General features: G+C 44.5%; 1 protein-coding gene across 2 annotated transcripts in view; it reads left to right on the top strand.

Moving 5' to 3' along the window:
• The first annotated feature begins 361 nt into the window (after positions 1–361).
• Positions 362–18,575, top strand: part of MAPK6 (mitogen-activated protein kinase 6) — a 117,385-nt gene continuing 99,171 nt past the window's right edge. Inside the window, exons 1-2 of one of the 2 annotated variants that reach the window (XM_086958301.1) lie at positions 362–865; positions 13,335–14,500. In XM_086958301.1, the coding sequence (XP_086814427.1) occupies positions 13,946–14,500 (555 nt within the window). In that variant the 5' untranslated portion in view covers positions 362–865; positions 13,335–13,945. Of the gene's footprint in view, positions 866–3,079; positions 3,655–13,334; positions 14,501–18,575 lie in introns of those variants that run through there. The other variant, XM_086958302.1, reaches the window with a different exon arrangement.

The following is an 18,575-nucleotide window of genomic DNA, read 5'->3' on the forward strand; positions in this document are numbered from 1 at the left end:
AGGTATTAAAACTACCAAACTAAAAATATAAAACATATTACCTTGACAAATGCGAATATTATGAATAGAGGTGCCTTGTGCAGTTTGAGATTGAAAGGAGTGAACAATAAAATGTATTCATGATTGGAACTCTGTTTCAAATCCTCAAGGAGACAAGACAGTGTGCTTGGCCTAATTTAAAAATTAATCACTGGTGATGCTGGAAACAACTGTCTAACAATCAAATAACTATATAATTACAAACACACAAGGAAATGTGCTCGGTGCGTGTCCTGGATTTCAAATCATTCTGCTGAACCCACAAAAATAAAAATTGCTAAAGGTTAAAACATAATTGCTATCCTAGAGTGCTTGATCCTGGAAAACAAGCCGTAGTTGTTTAATTTGGAAATGACCGAGTGGGGCGGGGGAGGGGGCTGGCACGGGAAAGGGTATTCAAAAACGGCCCCGGTAAATCCGTGACGGAGTTTTAGGCCGGGTGGCTCTCGTCAACGGAAATCCACTCGTCAACGCTGCGACACACAGACGGGAGTGGTGGAAATCTCTACACGAAGCGACACACCACTGACCTAATATCGAAACGCAGGGCTTTTTGGTGGAAATCTATTCGCCGAAATCTATTTCTCAGAACCGCAGTCTAACGGGGAGGCGGCCACAGGAAGTGACCTCCGTATGACGTGAGTGCCGGGTGGCTCTCGTTGGCGGAAGTCTGTCGGTGCTGTTGTGCGGGGAAAGTGGGCTGAAGGGGGCACAGTCTACTCCCCAGCAGCGGTTCTCGTCGCAAGGCCGATATACAGGGGTTTTCCAGCCGCCGTAGGCTGGGACGCCGGTGAGAGGAACTGACCGAATGCGGGACGCACAGCAGGTACGTTCTGTTCAAAAGGTACCTTTGTTAGGAAGCGGGAACAGGGCGCCTGACGAGCACGACTGGAAGCGGCGACCTCTTTCTCCCGCTCACAGCAGAGGGATGGCGATCAATGTCAGGCCGGGGGTCTCCATCGCGAATCCGCCTCTGCTACCTGCGGGGTGACTGCCGCTAACCCCAGCCCCGAAATGGTGTGGCTTTCAAGCCTTTGTCCTGTCCGCTTCCGCAGTATGACCGGCCCTGTGACTGGTGCATTGTTCGCATTAAAGGGTATTTTAGACCACGCGACTGACATCCCAAACTACGCTAGCCTGCATTCACTGTCTGATGGGCTTCATTTCAAAAGTCTGAAATCTTTTCAGTGCAGTGCGAAGGAGAATCGACTCATTGTGGCAGGACATTTAACAATTTCCTTTTGACATCTAGATTTGTACTAAAGAGCCAATTTGCCACTGCCAAAGAGATATGTTGTAGTTCTAGATGTAATTTTCAAAGTGTCAAAACACGTTAAGAGAATCAGTCTCTGACCCCGAATCAATTTGATAAAGCTGATTTCCCTTTAAAGCTTGCGTGTTTTGGTAACCGAATGGTAGAGGGGAAAGTCGGAAATAAATGTTAAATTAAATCATATACAGCTATGTTCTCCTGGTTTGTGTCGTGAATGTCACCTTTGATGGATTAAGTAAATATTGTTTTGTTTGGAGTTCAGTACTCTAGTCATGTTAGTGAGCGTCTGCGATTCTTTTGTTTTAGCTCTGTAATCACGACTAAGTAGAAACAACATTGGAAACCCATATATTTTGGCACATTCCTCCTCCGCCTCAATCTGCGGGTATCTCGATGAGTCATGGGTAACTGACAGTCACACTGTTCCCATTTTTAAAAAAACGAACTCCAACCCTATTGCCGAAAAGAAAATTATCATATGGAAAAAAAGAAGCACTGCAACTATTATAGCTTAAAGAGCTCAAATAGAATGTATTTTAAGATGGCGTAAAGGGTTAATGCAACTGCTGATGAGATGCATGTTTAAGTGTTTAATTCCATTGCGATCATTATGGTGAGTGTTTCACTTGCTAGAGAGCACTGCCACTGTGTGTAATAACCGATCATTGGGCTAAATGATTAAATTGGGGTAAGTGACTGTGGCAAAGAATTGCACAAAATGTGTAAAACACACATTTGTTATGTTGGATTGCTCAGTGAGTTAATGCTTTTGGTGCAGCAAGTCGTATTTAACCCACGGGGCATGGATTACACTCGGGTAAAATGTCTGAGTTACGCATCAATTACAAACATTTGTGTGCAACCTGCAACGCATAATTTTAAATCTGTGCATGTTTCAAATATTCGTGATTTAAGTTTGAATACATTTGATAGAAGGATTAAATAGGAATACTTACTTGTTACGTCTCAAAAACAATCGCTGTGTATTGCCTGCTTTATATAGATGATTGTTAATACATTGCATGTCTAAGAAGTGCGAACTATGGCCAAGTCTTAGAAGCTTGTTAGGTTACTTCGGTGTATATACCGCTGTTAGTCGCAATTTTGAAGTACGATTTAACGGAGCACGCAACCCCTACTGGGGTACTTATTGCCCAGCTCGGCAGGCTACATCTACGCACCGAGAACTGAACTGACAGCTCATGAATGTGACACGACGACATCGCAGATCGGGACTCATTTCGGAACGTACCGTGTGAATAGCACCAGGGATACGGCTGCATTCCTCTATATTTATACAGTATTTACCGGTGTTAGAACACATGTTTTCACTTGTCTAAGCTGATCACCAAAGAAAAGAGCTGTTTGTCTGTGATCGCTCGACGAGTCCGTTTTGATCAGACTCGGGACAGCCAACCCCTGCCTAGCCTTTTAACATACGTTCAGTTGTCTTAGGGCAGTTCTAGTGGCTGAGTCTAAAAGGAATCTGTTGCCGGACTGCTGCTACTATCCTCTGTGTAGTTTAAGCATCACAGGAGACCACTCATTTCTGGTCGGAACGTCCCGCCCTTCCACTCTGTAATACTGGAAGGCTTTTGAAACTCCGGACCATCTGCATTCGCAGTTCCTAATTCGGGTTGTTTGTGTGTCACTAATGCATAATGCATTTGTTAGTCATATGCAACAGGTTTCCCCGAAGAGTGTGAGTAGGAGGGCGGTGGAAATAGAGCAGTTTTCATGACTTCTCCCGTGACTCATGCTTTGCTCACTCAAGCGCAGGGTGGCTGGTGAATCTGTACAGTTAAGTGTGCGACGTGGCTGCGGTCTCTAGATTTGCAGTGTGGGACGTGGCTGCGCTCTCTACATCTGCAGTGTGCGACGTGGATGCGGTCTCTACACTTGCGGTGTGCATCCAGCTAGAGCGGATTTACTCACATTGTAGCTCGATAGCTGTACGGGGCTAACTAAACCCGAATATCTGACACGGCTTTACGTGGTTTTTGGTTACAAGATTTGCCTTCGAAGTACCTCCGTTCGGTGATGATTTAGCAATATATGTTCAGCAAGCCTTTTACCGAAGAGATCTGTCAAGAGTTCTGGCCCCCCGGCACGTCGTGATCTTTGTGTTTCGTAACATTTAAATTGCCTATAAGGACCTCCCCTAGCGCTTACGTCACTCCGACTCCTTGGATGGAGTGGCAACCGAGATCGGCAGTACACACGGAGCACACACATTCTCTTCTACCCGTGTGTCGAACCTTCTTCGGGAACTTGTAGTTGTGGTACCGATATCTATGCGTTTTGTTCCTCCTGTCAGATGTCTCCCGCTGCATTCGTTTCTGGTAAGCCCCCTCTCTTTGGTGTTAACTTTTGGAAAGCGACTCGTGTTCAGTGAATAGCGGCAGCGTCATACATCTAAGTTCAACAGAGTTCTGGACACATTGCAGTCAACTGTTTGCATTTTTGTCCCTTATCAATTGGCTGTTATGCTACTTTACGTATGCGCGGCAATAGTACTTTATTCTATTAGTTTGGCTTGTAGCAGCTCCCAAAGCAAGGTTTTTTGTTGTATAAATGGCGCTGCTCAGGGATATCATTTAGACGGAGTTGCATCAGACGCTGAAATTGATTCCCGAACATGTTATGATTTCTGCTGTAGTAAGAATGACGTGAAGACTAGTTTGTTCGACGTCAGTGCTCAGCGCATTGACATGCTGCTGATAAAAAGAAAGTTGATTGGTTTCCAGCGAGGTATTAGGGTGTAGTTTTTACTTACCAATTTAGCATATCCGTTAAAAGAGAGCAATTGTGTGTCGACCATGCCATACTTATTTATTTATAAAGTTTTATATAGCGCGAACAAGATTTTTACCTGTTCTCTCTGATTGGTTGGTTTACTTTGAACTTTATACACTGCCGAAGTACAGTCGGATCACATGATAGTCCACGTCATAACACCACTACAGGGGACAACCCTTTTCATGTAGTGTTTTATACAATTAGTACGAATACTAGTCAAATAACTTTGGTGTGCCTGTAATCGTACAGTCACAGTGTTGCAGACATATGGGCCCTCAGATTGCAAATAATATTTTACTGACGTTTACAGTAAAATCACGGTTGCACTAAGGGTGGAAAACGACTACATGTGAAGCGTAGCCCAGTGGTATGATGCTAGTGTGCAGACTTCCATAGTAATTGAACGTTAGACTTAGTCGAATATTCCTAGTCCAAGGTGAACACACAGCATTGCTCCCACAAGAAACCCATGGGTTCTCGTGCGCATATTAATCAATTGAATTGGGCTTTTGCTTAGTATTTTCTTTAGTCTTCAACATGACTGGAGCAAATCTTCCATCCAAGCCCTATCAAATATAGATTTTTGTAATGCATTAAAATAAATTAAATTTTGCTTATGTTTCTGAACAGTAAGAGATTTTTCATTCTTTGCCTACAAAACAATTAAGTTGGCATTTTCCCTGCTTACCTCCCTGCCCGTATTATATCCATTGGTGCCTAACCATCCATTTAACCACTTTTCTTAGGTTATATGTCCTCTGCCTGAGAACTGGAAACCATTTTTTTGTGTTTTTAGCAGCAAGGAAGGTATTTAGACAACAGTCCATCAGTAAAGTCAGTCAAAGACTAGGGGGCACTATTCTTGTCGGTCGGAAATACTGAATTTATGCCACAGGAATTCAAAAAAAGGATTCTTAGCTTGTAAATGGATCTTCTTCACCTGATTTTTTCATCCTTGAGCGCTGAGAATACAACAGACCGGAGACTAACTCCCCTGTCTTGGACATCAGTAATCCCACTTGTTTATGGAAATATTTTGTATTACAAAACAGGTGTTTCATGGCCTTCTAAGAGTTACACTAATCTAAAGGGTAACAGCCTTTACAACAAACTCTTTACTACACAGTGCCTTTACTAAGTATTTGAGGATTTACCACACAGGTAAGTATTTTTTTTTAAACTAGCATAATTAAGTCATTTGAAAAAAGGTGAGGGTAGTGGTAAAGGGAGATAAGAGTAATTTTAGTGTTTACGGATGGGCAGTGGTGAGAGTAAGTTTAGGGATGGGTAGTGGTAAGGGGAATTTAGGGGTAAATTTGGAACAAGAGGAGTTATGAAAGTTTACCAACTTCTGTCAAAAGCTATTACTTGATCCAAAAAGCATGCTTTTTGTGATTTGGTGTAAATCCGTTCAGGAGTTTTGGAGAAAGTAATGTATTTATCCTTTTATTGTGCCACGAAGGATCAGCGGATACAACAGACCGGAGACTAACTCCCCTGTCTTGGAAAAACTGTAGGGATGCAGGGTAAGGATACCTTGACCCCTTGGCCTGGTGGGATACGGGGGGGGGAGGGGGTTCATAGATCGACAAACACACCCAGAGCCAAAAGGGCAATTGTTTTTAACAGTACTGCTGTGCCGTTAAAAGGGGGAGGAGTACCTGCACTTCTGGAATTTAATCCCCCTTGGAGTCAGCACATTGGTTACCTTTTTAGGAGGGGTTCATGAGGCCTCCACCCTGGGCTTTTGGGACCTCCGCTCCTATGGCCAACTTGGTTATTTTAGAGGAGGGTGCACGCAACCCCCCTCACGAGCATTAGGTTGTCCCCAGTGATCTGCTTTGCTCCCTTGCTGGAGCAGATAAAAAAACCTGCCTCTTCCTGGGCAGGAGCAAAGGAACAGACCCAGCTCCCGCTGCACCCAGTATGGGTGCTGTCAGGGGCCGCTTAGCTCTCCCAGCGCCCCCCCAACATTTAGCAAAGGTGTTGGTGCCTCAGATGGCATCAGGGCATCCATGGTAAAATAATGTCTAGGACCTGTCGACCCCCAGTATGGATCCTGGCTGCGAAGCAGCGGGGGCCTTGAGTCCCCTCTCGTTTCCTCCAAGATTTAGCAATGGTGTGGGTGCCCCAGGTGGTAACCACCCTAAAATAACGGCTGTCTCCCATTGTCCCTCCTGCTGTGCCAAAGTGAATTTAAATTATGGGTGTCCCAGATGGGACCAGGGCACCCGAAAAATAAACAAACAAGCATTTGCAATGCAATAGGTCTCGCATTTATGAGAGTTTGATCTATTGGAATTGTACATGACAATGCCTTTTATTTATTTGTTGTTTTTAAAACTGATAAATAAAAGCCACTGTCATGTAGAATGCCAATTGCTTAAACTCTTGCAAATGCGAGACCTATTACATTGCAAATACGTGCTTTAAAAATAAAAATAAATATTTAAAAAAGAATTAGGACAGAGCAGGCCGACCAAAGCTATTTGAGAAAATAGTGCTCGGAGGCTGTAAGTAAAGCCTGCCGAGCAACAACAGACTTAACAAGAGGTGTCACCTTGGGAGGTTACAAAATGAGACCATGTGGAACTAAGGAGGGACTACTAAGCCTTTTGACCAATGAACAGCCGCAGTTTACAGTGGACAATGACACAAGCCAATGAAAAATGTGAGCAGAGCTTCAAGTCCCTACCTCAATACAGCCTGCCTCGCAGAGCAGTACATGTGCTGCCCAAGCACGACCTAAAAGGAGAACAGCAACATCTCTGTGTGTAGGTTTAAAAAATGAGGCCTCATTGCTTAACATGTATCATACATAATAAGGGTAGGGGGACGTTCAGAACACTGTGTGCACTGGAAAAGCAAGCTTAGAATATATAATGCAGAAAAAACATGAAGCAATTTACTGGGTGTATTGGTAAACAACCAGTTTATTGAATAGTGTAACTCCTTTACGCACGAGCTCTCAGCAGTCGCTCCACCTCATCAAGAAGGAAGCATATGGCTTCCAATGTCCATCTCCAGCACATTATGAAGAGCTAATAACTCTCATGCGCCACTCAAGAACACCACCTGACCGAATGTAGCTAAATATTCATTGAATATTTACACACAATGAAAATAATGTGAATCATGTCACGTCCTAATGCAGTCCTAGCTGAGTGTAGGTTAACCTACAATGTGTAACTCAAGTTATCCATTGCCATATGCAAGAAACTCCTCTTGACTTGTTTGTTCTATTTCAAAACTAACGGGAAAAAACTAAAACAGGCTTGATGAACTACTTCAAACATGACGTGGCCAAAACTAGATACCTAGGTAGATTTTCCTGAATGTATTTGTTGATTTATTTAAGGGTTTTACAGCACAACACTTTGTAAGGCCCACTTAAGAACGCTAAGCAGCAAGAGCATCACTCATGATAAAAATTCTGATACCACAAGAGTTAGAAACTAGTCACTCCTGTTTGAGGATCCGACATTCTTCGATTGTTCCCCCTGAAAATATACAATGTATGCAAAAGGCTCTTTGGGAACTTGGGCGCTCAGATGTTATGTTATGTTAAAACCACTCATATAGCGCTCAGCTGCCCCAGCAAAGGGGTGTCCCTGCGCTTCTAGCAGCACACAAACAACTGACTACGATGGAGCTCAGCAAGACAATGTCCAGGGAAGCTTAATTTAGGGGAAAAAGATGGGTTTTAATTGCCTTCCTAAAATCCAACAGACCTTCCAGTTCTCGTATGTGTGCTGGTAGGGAGTTCCACAGCTTTGCTGCCAAATAGCGGAAGGAACGTCCTCTCGCTCGGCAGCGTTTGAATCGGGGTACCCTGATCAAATGTGTTCCCGCAGAGCGTAAATCGTGGGTTGGAACATATGAGGTCAAAAGGTTGCAGAGCATTTTGGGCGTTGTTGTTTTAAAATTTTCAAAGAAAGACATAATGTCTTAAACTGAATTTGCTGAGCCATAGGGAGCCAGTGGAGCCTCCGGATGCTGTCGGTGATGGAGCAGAACCGGGGGAAGCCAACTAAGGCTCTGGCAGCCGCATTTTGGAGAAATCTCGGCTTGATTGGACTACGCTAGTTCCTTGCTTCTGGGAGCCAATCGAGAAAGAACAGTGGACTGGACTATCAGCTGTCTAGTAGATGGGTCAAAGAACTTCAAAATAGGTTTAAGACCTCGTAAGATGCCAAAGCGTGTAGCAGCAACTTTTTTTGTGTGGAAACAAAAACTAAGAGAGGAGTCCAACCACACCCCCAGGTTCTTGACTTCTCTCTTTGGTTCCGGGGCTTTTCCCATAGCATTGGGCCACCAGTGATCGCCCCATAAGTCGGTGTTCTTACCGACCAACAGCACTTCTGTCTTGTTTGCATTTAGTTGCAAACAATTAGATGTCATCCAGTCTGCCACGGCTGTGAGGCCGCTTTTAAACCTGGAGATATTCGTGGTTGATCCTTCAGTTAGGGCAACCACTAGCTGTGTCTCGTCCGCATATGAGACGATGGTGAGGTCCCATTGCCTGGCGACAGCAGCTAGTGGCTGAACATAGAGATTGAACAATGTGGAGCTCAATGCCGAGCCTTGGGGGATTCCCTGCTCAATGAGATGCGCCTGGGATAAGAAAGGAAGAGTGGAGACACGGAAGGAACTCTCGGTCAGAAAGGATCTGAACCTAGCAAGATCCAGGTCCGTGATCCCTGCCTCCTCAAGACAGTGGAGCAGAACCTTGTGAGAGACCGTACCGTGAGATCAGTACCGCAGTTTGACCATGGTCAAGGGTAGTCCGCAGGTGTTCAGTCATAGCCAAGAGAGCTATCTCGGTACTATGACCAGCGTGGAAGCCATGTTGCGTTGCGTCCAGAATGTTGTTGGAATGCAGGACGTTGGTGAGTATGGTGTTAACATGTTCTTCCGCAACCTTCGCTACCCAGGGAAGGAGAGAAATAGGCCTGAAGTTTTCAGGCTTAATAGGGTCCAAGCTAGGTTTTTTAAGTATGGGAGAGACCCACGCCTGTTTCCATTTCGCCGGAACAATGGTGGATGAGAAAGAGGTGTTGATTAGCTGGTATAGCGGTGTCATGCAGAGCAGGGAGGATTCTCTGAACTGAGCAGGCTTGAGTGGGTCGGCCGGAGAGACAGATTTAATTTTCACGGTCAGCCTGCTAAGTTCCTCAGAAGAGATCTCCGGGATAACCGTCAAGTTAGAGACTGGGACTGGTGTAGTGGAAGGAGGTAGACAGGAAATAGTCATGGGAGGAAAGGATCAATAGATTGCCTGAATTATCTCCACGAAGAAGGAGGCTAGTTCTTCACAGTGGAGTTCTGATGTAGGTATAGACATCGGGGATTTCTTGGCACTGAGATCTTTGAGAACTTTAAAAATTAATTTAGCGGGTTGGGTTTCAATTTAATCTCAGAAGCATAGTACTCCGCTCGAATCCTGCAAACGGCTCTGTGATATGCTTTAAGTTCAGCTAAGTAGTGAGCTTTTTTCCAGGATCATAATCTTTCCTCCACTCGCGCTCATATCTTTTACATGCCTTCTTCAGTACAGTCAGGGTGTCGTTATACCAGGGACTAGACTCCTGCGTGCGACCCTTAATCCATGTTACAGCGATAAGAGAGTCAAGTGCCGGGGTGAGCCAGGCACTGAATGACTCATAGCCTGTCTCAACATTGCTAAAAGGGCCTAAAGGGTCGGCTCCTAAAAGTGCGTGGATGTCTTTAAGTCGAAGCTTGCACCACAGTCTTTTATATACCGAGCGTTGAGTGTTATTACGTGATGGTTTTGATGTGGGGATGGTCATTTTGACTAGAAGATGATCGGACCAGGCCTTAGGGGTAGGGGTAGTCACTGTAGCAGTCTCAATGTTCGTAAATATGGGATCTAACAGATGCCCTCCTCTGTGTGTAGGGCTGACGACTAATTGATAGAGCTGGAATGCGGCTAGGACGGTAAGCAGAGTGCGAATAGTCTGGCCCTGATCCAGATCAAAATGGAGATTTAAATCGCCAAAAATGCTGAAATTAGCCGACCCCCACAGCCAGTGTTCCAACTGTCTCTAAGAGAGCATTTTTAAAACCGGTGGCAGGTCCGGGAGGCCTATGTATCAGTAGACCAGAAAGGGTAAAATGGGTGTTCACAGAGATACTAAAGCGAGCGCATTCACCTCCCTCCATATTAACTTTATTAAGGAGACAGGTGTAGCAGGACCTGGTGATCACAGCAATGCCGCCTCCCCTAGACGCTCTATTCACCAAAGAAATCGAGTATTCAGGGGTAACGCCAGATTAGGTACGGCCGCCATGTCGTCGCTAAGCCATGTCTCGGTCAAAAAGAATATGTCAGGAGTTTCATCAATGATCAGGTCGTATATTTCGGCATGGTGTTTAACTAATGACCTTACATTTAGCTGCAGTATTTTTAGCCGGTGTTGAGGGGGCGTGACAGAAAGAATGGGAAAAAGCACAGGTTTGGGAAGAACACACGTGCCACACGAGCAGCTGGTAGTGCCACTAAGGAGGTGACATGGGAGGTTGTTGCAGTGGTGAGATGGAGGGCACAGGTTTAATAAGGCCTCTCTGGAATAAATGCATTGTTGTTCATGAACATGAAGATGGCAAGATTCCATTTGGAGACGAGGACAAGGGTTGTTCCAAAGTGTTTTGGCGCTGCACCCCAAGGATCTTTCACCCTACTCTAGTCTCTAAAAGGAATTCTGTTGGATCAAGTGAGCCAATGAGAATTGTACGTTCCTTCTTGCGGCCTAGTATTGTGCCAGTTAAATCTAAGTGACTATGCTTCATGCACAGTGAGACTGCTTTTAACCCGACACAGCAGAGAGAGAGAAAACGAGGCAACAAGAGTGTATGGCAACGAAAGCCAACTGACTGAAAAAAAACAGTGCTTGCCGACTTATGAAGGAGACCGTGTAACACCACAAGTAAAAATCCAGTCAGATGGGCAGTCACAAAAGGAGACCGGAAGGTAATAAGGAGGGACTAAGAAGCCTCATTATCAATCAGAAGCCAGTATTTACCATGGACGATGACGCCAGCTAATGAAAAATATGGGCAGGCTTCCACGGCACTTCCACATCTGTCCCTACTACAAAATGCCTCGCAGAGCAAGGAGCGCATGCGCTGCAATGCTGGGCTCGACCTAAAAACCAGAATAATAAATTCGCATCAGGCACTGCACCAGCCCTATGCCATGCACGACGGTGAAAATCTTACTTAAAAAATAAAAAAAAATGAAATTCATTAAAAAATAAAGGTTAAATAAACATTATAGGTAGGTGAAAATGTCAGTTAAAACATACGATTTTAAAACAACAAAAATACTGAGATTCACCAATTAGTTGTCTCAATTAACTATAACTCGTGCTGGAAGATAGCTGTTACTCACACCCTCACCATACATCAATTACCTGGCATATTACATCACTCATGACATGTTCTAAAACATTTTTGATAACACTGTGCATAGCGAGGGGGCAAGAAATAGTTACTTGTGTTAACTAAAATGGTGCATTTCAGTTGTTTGATTAATTTAAAACAGTATATTTTAACTAACATTTTCACTTAACTGTTACATCCCTCTACCCTTTGTTTTTCAGAGTGTGTGTCGATATGTTTTTACTTACCCTGCATATACATGGCTCGCATTGTCATACATTCCATTTAAGTTTGAAACTCTCAAATTCTATCAATTAAGTTTGCATGTTCAAGAGATGTAATTGGTGAAAAGCTTCAATTTACAATTTTTTTTCCACTGTCTTGAACTCTAAAATTTCATGAAGGGAAAATATGTTTCTAAGGGAGTTTGGAAGCTGGCCAAGACTTGTTAGGATAATAGTGGGTGAGAGGGCAGTGCACAGAATTTTGCACAATAGTTTTGAGGGGAAAAATTATTTTTAACAATATTTAAAAGGTGTTGTTTTTGCTTGTAACTTTGGTGGCAGTTGGTGTTTTTGAAAATTGGCGTGTTTAGCTTTCTGTTAGTATGTCAAGATTCATGTAGGTGTGTCAAAGTAAAGAAAAAGGACGGCGGCGTGGGAGTAGCTATAACTTTCTAAACCTTTTGCCAGGCAGTTAGCAAGGATCGTGCTAAAAATCGTTTCATAATAAATGATTCTGATGAGTCTGCGCAAAACCTGTGACAATTCAAGTTTGATAATGATGTGTCTTTTTACCCCCATGTAATTACCATGTCGGAGGGGGGGGGGGGTATTTTTTGAGTGTTAAAGTCTATTAAAACGTTTGCTGAATTTCTACCTTTTTCAGCAAGGAAGTCTGTTGTTCATACCCTGATCACCTCAAGGCTTGACTATTGCACTTGTCTTCTTTTGGTCTGCCTAATTGTGATCCAGTAGTTTCTGATGGTACAAAATGCTGCAGCGAGATCGGTATTTAAACTCCTATTGTGCCTATTATCCAACCTGATCCAAATTCCGTTCCGATATCGACCACTGAGAACGCTGAGATCTGCCTGTGATGATCTTCTAGCTATCCCATAGTTCAGGTTACAGACTATGGTGGGGGTCAGATCTATATCTGTTCTCGGAGCAAAGGCATGGAACAATCTTCCATTCGCTCTAAAGCATGCTGCCAACCTTTCTACTTTCAGAAAGGTTCTGAAAATGGCTGTTCACGCAGTCTTAAGTGTTTTGCTGGATGGACCAGGTTTATTCTGTTTTTTTGTGGTGTTAGCGCTGAGTTGCCTCTGGAGGCAGTTGTTGTGCTTTACAAACGTGAAGGTGTTTCACTCAATAGAACTGAGATCAGTTTGCTTATTCTGTTTGCCGGCTTATTTATGTAAGCCTTTAGGCCTGATTCCCTCCATAGCGGAAAGCGTCCCTATTCATCCCCTTCACATCGGCCCACAAGTCCCTAGTGTTCTTCTCTCAAGAACGTTTTCAGTTTCTGAAGGAAACTTAATTTCTTGCTCCCCATCTTTCGCCCTGCCTATGGAAATATAGAGATTAGCCTAAACCTCCATTCCTCCCCATCCCATCCATTCGTAATTCCCTCTATGCTTAGTAAATAACACCTGGGTAGGACATTGTCAGTTGCAATATGTAATGGGCCTAGGGCTGCAGCAAATGTTGGTTCCTGCGTTTGTTTGCATTATTGTTTTCTAAATTCAGTTAATGTTGTACTGCACAAGTTATTAACTAAACACGATTGTAACCACAACTTTTTTTTGTTCTTGTTTTAGGTAGCCAAGGAATAAAATGGATAGTAGCTTTGATTGTGATTGTGGTGAGCTGGAGCCACCTGATCATTGACCTAAGGTATCTTCAGTAAATCAAGTGCCATCATAACTTCCTATTGAAAAAGAAAAAAAAATAGGACAAGGAGGAACGTACATCCATAGTGTTTACCAGCTCCATAGAATGCCGCTGCTCAGGACCAGTCCAACACTGAATGTATCTGCACTGGGAGGAGGATGTTGAGAAAGTCTGTGTTTATATTTATTCACGTTTTTGTTAGATGTTAACTCGTTTTGTCCTCTGGTGCAGAATACAGTATGTCATTTCATTCCGTTTCATTTCCTATGATTTTTCTCCTTGATGATAACTTCAAAGATGCTGCACATTTTTATTAACGACGAGTACTGTAATTGCTGCGAGGTACAGTTTGAGCTTTGGAGTGCTCGTTAATGGGAAACTTGAAGCTTGTCTGGATAAAAAAAGCAATGAGAATATTTGGAAACCATCTTGCATATAAATTAGTTTTACCTGTGTTTCATGAAGTTCTAAAATAACTGCTGAAGAGTATCCCCAAGCCTATACCGAAGTTTTACAATTTGAAACGAAAAATTTCAAAATGGCTGAAAAATTTGAAAGTCTTATGAACATTCATGGTTTTGATTTGGGCTCTCGATATATGGACTTAAAACCCCTTGGCTATGGTGGAAATGGCCTCGTTTTTTCAGCTGTTGACAATGACTGTGACAAACGTGTGGCAGTCAAAAAAATAATTCTCACAGACCCGCAGAGTGTTAAGCATGCTCTACGGGAGATCAAAATCATCAGGAGACTTGACCATGATAATATTGTGAAAGTGTTTGAAATTCTTGGTCCCAACGGAAGTCAGTTGACTGATGACGTGAACTCCCTTACAGAGCTGAACTCAGTTTACATTGTTCAAGAGTATATGGAGACAGATATGGCTAAATTGCTAGAGCAAGGTCCCTTACGAGAGGAACATGCCAGGCTTTTCATGTATCAGTTGTTACGTGGGCTCAAGTATATCCATTCAGCAAATGTTCTGCACCGTGATCTGAAACCAGCTAATCTTTTCATAAATACTGAAGATCTGGTGGTGAAAATTGGCGACTTTGGTTTAGCAAGAATTATGGATCCTCATTACTCTCACAAGGTAAGTGTAGTCTGTGAAATGCAGACACATTATTTCACTAGTTCATGTTAGTAATGACGAATTACTGGAAATGTGTTTTGAATTGACCATTTCATGAAAGGCAAACTAGAATCCGCTTGCAACAAATACCTTTTTGAAGAGCGATGGTACAAAAGAAACCTGTAGAACTATTTGAATTGTGAGTCTCCATTGTAGAAAAGGAATGCAGGAACGAATCCGTGGAAGGTTTTAGCCTAGTCTCTATACTTGCACATACAGCTGAGCCCTTTGGCACCTTCGGCTGAATGTCTTAAGACCATTTTGTCAAAGTTTTTTATTTTGTACTTGTAATTATTGTGCTCTGGACCTCATTCCTCTTGGCAATATGTGTGGTCTTCATTTCCCTTATAGCAATTAGAAGTTTTTTTCCCCTTGCAATAATGTTAATATCCAGAAGAGTGCTGATAGTTTGTTCGAGGCATTTCATCTACCACGCAAGAATAAAACCCCATTGGTGCCTGTTTCTTAGCCCCACATTTCTCCTTTTTTTTTTATCTCTCCTCTGTGTTACCCAAGCCTACGCCCGTCCCTATCTCCCCAGACGCACATTAGACAGGTGCATTTTTCTTACTTTGTTTTTTTGGATGGGCTGGCAGCTGCCATTTGCTGCTGGGCATGCCACATGATGCAAAGCGTATTTGTGCATTTACCCTTTTAATGTTTTTTTCAATTTACCAATGTAAGTAGCAGCTTGGGTAGATAAAGAAAAGCTCACCCACATTTTTCTGTAGGTGTGCACGTGCCTGGTGATAGATGTGTATATGCATACATCATAACCACGCCTATAGAATGACACATCCGGCGATGATAGCCACACCATGTGTTTTTTTTTTTCTCGTTTTTTTTCGCAGCTGCACAAAATTGGCAAAAAGGATTGACCTAGCCAGTAGACCTAATGCCTATCATTCCAGTTTGACTCCTGTGTGCTTATAAGCATGCCTATTAAAAAGACGTTTTACAGTTTTCTGTTTTAAAAGGTTGTTCATTGAGCGTAATAGTAAAATTGAAACCCTCCTGTTAGGTTTGCAATGGCTCTCCTGATAGAAAACTTATTTGTGCAGCAAGCATTAATAAAAAGAAAAGCCACTAAAATATCAACTTTTGAGACGAAACGTTTAGTGGAACTGCAGCTTGCAGCTCCAGTGATCGGTTGTGATCACTTGGGGTTAATTAGCAGTGAAATGGTCTTCCTGTTATGAATGTGATGTAATACAACCTCTCACAAGGGATTCATATATTTTGTCTTTCATGAATACTAATTTGCCACTTTCATATTGAGCACCTTTGTTGCTTTGTTACAATTTTTTTTGTTCAATTGCGTTCATTTGAATGGTAGCTTTCCGAAGGCGCCCTGGCAGAAAATATTTAACTTCTTTTACTAGATCGAAAATATTTTTTTCAAAAAGCCCTCTTCCTTGTAGGTACAACATCCCTGGAATGCTGCAGTCTCACACAGTGGTAATAAAGCACAGTTGCTAGGTGGGAGGCATAATGAATCCTTTTGCTAGTGCTTACTATTTTCCTTTGACACAGGGCTAAACAACGTCATATAATGCTCCTTTTCCCACTATTAAAGTGGACATTTAAAGTAACACTTCAATGTTTAAACACATTTTCTTATTAAACCACTTGAATATTCCCAAGAAAGGGGAACTCGCACGTCTTTTGCCTGCCGTCAAAGTTGGTAGTTTTCTTACCTCCTGTTCCTGAAGCTCTTGAGTAACAGAAGTACAGAGAAATGCTTTCCTGAAGAACAGTGTAGCATGGTTAATAAATCATTTATTCATTTTTGTATGATATCAAAAGCTAAGTGGAGTTTCTGCAGCGTTTGCCACTAACGTTTAATTTTGAAGTTTCAAAACGGGGATTCTGAACTACAAACAACTGCTGCTTAAAGGTCCTGCCTTTCGTCCCTGATAATATTGCCCAAGTCGGATCTCGCCCTGTTTGCATAGGGATAGCAGAACATTTTCACAATGGAGTGAGAACAGACACTTAATTCCTCTGAGGAGCAGCTAAGCCAGGTACAGATGGGGCACACTGCCTTGGTCTGCATTCGTACCCCTTGAACAGCATGTGCCGAACAGAGATTGGGTCAGTGTACCTTACAACAATGAATGCACTGTCCGAAGGGCAGTTATACACTTGTACATACACTGTCGGCAGAACAGTAGTGACATTTGGACAGGCTGTTGGAAGCTGCTGGTCTGCCTTTTACTTTACATACTGGCAGCAACCTGCCCTGTATTTGAAAGGGAAGTCAAGATCTCACATCTGCCTATGTTTTTTTTTTTTTGTGTGGTGAAGGGGTCCAAATGTCCATCCATCCTGTGGATGTCCTGGGGGACACACTGACGCACCAACTTTTTTAACTATTCCCATGAGACATAACTGCTGGATGCAAAGATCCAGCAGTTATGTCTCATCTACAGACCCCCTGGACAATGCACACAGTTCAGCGAAGACATCGCCGACTTCATCAGCCCACACGCCCTCTGCTCCGCTGACTACATCCTCCTCGGGGACCTCAACTTCCACCTGGAGAACAACAACGACCGCAACACCACCACCCTGCTGGACAACCTCGCCAACCTGGGACTCAAGCAACTGGTGACAACCCCCACCCACTACGCCGGACACACACTCGACCCCGTCTTCGCATCCAGCAAGGACATCGCCTTCAGCCACGCCACCGGACTCCACTGGACGGACCACAGCTGCGTCCACTTCAGCTTCGCAAGGACCACGATCCACCACCACCAGCAACAGGTTGCACGCAGGAACTGGAACAAGATCACAGCTCGCGTCCTCCCTGAGCATGAACCCTCCCACCAGCACAACGAACCCTAGCCAGGCGGCCACCAACCTCACGAAGTGGATCAGCGACTGCGCAGACGAGCTCGCCCCCCTGAGGACCCTGCCTAGCAGACCCGGCAGCAAGAAAGCCCCATGGTTCACCGACTAACTCAAGAGCTCCAAGAAGAACTGCCGAGCCCTCGAGAGAACCTGGCGCAGAGTCCCAACTCCGGACAACATGACTGCCCTCAAGCTCGCCACCCGAAAACACCACCAACTCATCCGCGGGACCAAGAAAACTGCATTCAAGGAACGACTGGACAACAACGCACACAACAGCAAAGAACTCTTCAACATCGTCAAAGAGCTCTCCAACCCCAACGCTGGAAACAACGACATCACCCCTTCGCAAGACCTCTGCAACTCCCTCGCCTCCTTCTTCCACAACAAGATCGCGGACATACACAACAGCTTCAGCACCCAACCGACGAACGCCACGACCGAACCACCGCCCCCCACCACCACCCTCCGCGCCTGGACTCCGATCAGCACCGAAGACACCGTCCGCACGATGAACTCCATCCACTCCGGATCTCCGACCGACCCCTGCCCTCACCACGTCTTCAACAAGGCCGACGCTGTCATCGCACCCCACCTGCGGGACATCATCAACACCTCCTTCGATACCGCTACCTTCCCGGAGAGCTGGAAGCCCGCCGAACTCAGCGCTCTACTCAAGAAACCATCGGCTGACCCCACCGATTTCAAGAACTACCGCCCCATCTCGCCGCTCCCGTTTCCTGCAAAAGTCATCGAGAAGACCGTCAACAAGCAGCTGGCCGCCTTCCTCGAGACGAGCGGATCCCTCGACCCCTCGCAGTCTGGCTTCCGGGCCAACCACAGCACCGAGACCGCCCTGATCGCAGTCACCGATAACATCCGAGCGCTGCTCGACAACGGAGAAACTGCGGCCCTCATCCTCCTAGACCTCTCCGCGGCCTTCGAAACCTGTCTGCCATCGTACCCTAGTACAACGCCTCAGCAACGTCAGAGTCCAGGAGAAGGCACTGGAGTGGATCATCTCCTTCCTCGCCGGGAGGACACCGAGAGTCCGCCTCCCCCCGTTCAGATCTGAAGCCACCGAAGTCATCTGCGGCGTCCCTCAGGGCTCCTCGCTCAGCCCAACCCTCTTCAACATCTACATGAGCCCACTCGCAGACATCGCACACCAGCACAACCT

The sequence above is a fragment of the Lissotriton vulgaris genome, chromosome 2_1 (genome assembly GCF_964263255.1).
Source record: "Lissotriton vulgaris chromosome 2_1, aLisVul1.2, whole genome shotgun sequence".
NCBI classification, from domain to species: Eukaryota; Metazoa; Chordata; class Amphibia; order Caudata; family Salamandridae; genus Lissotriton; species Lissotriton vulgaris.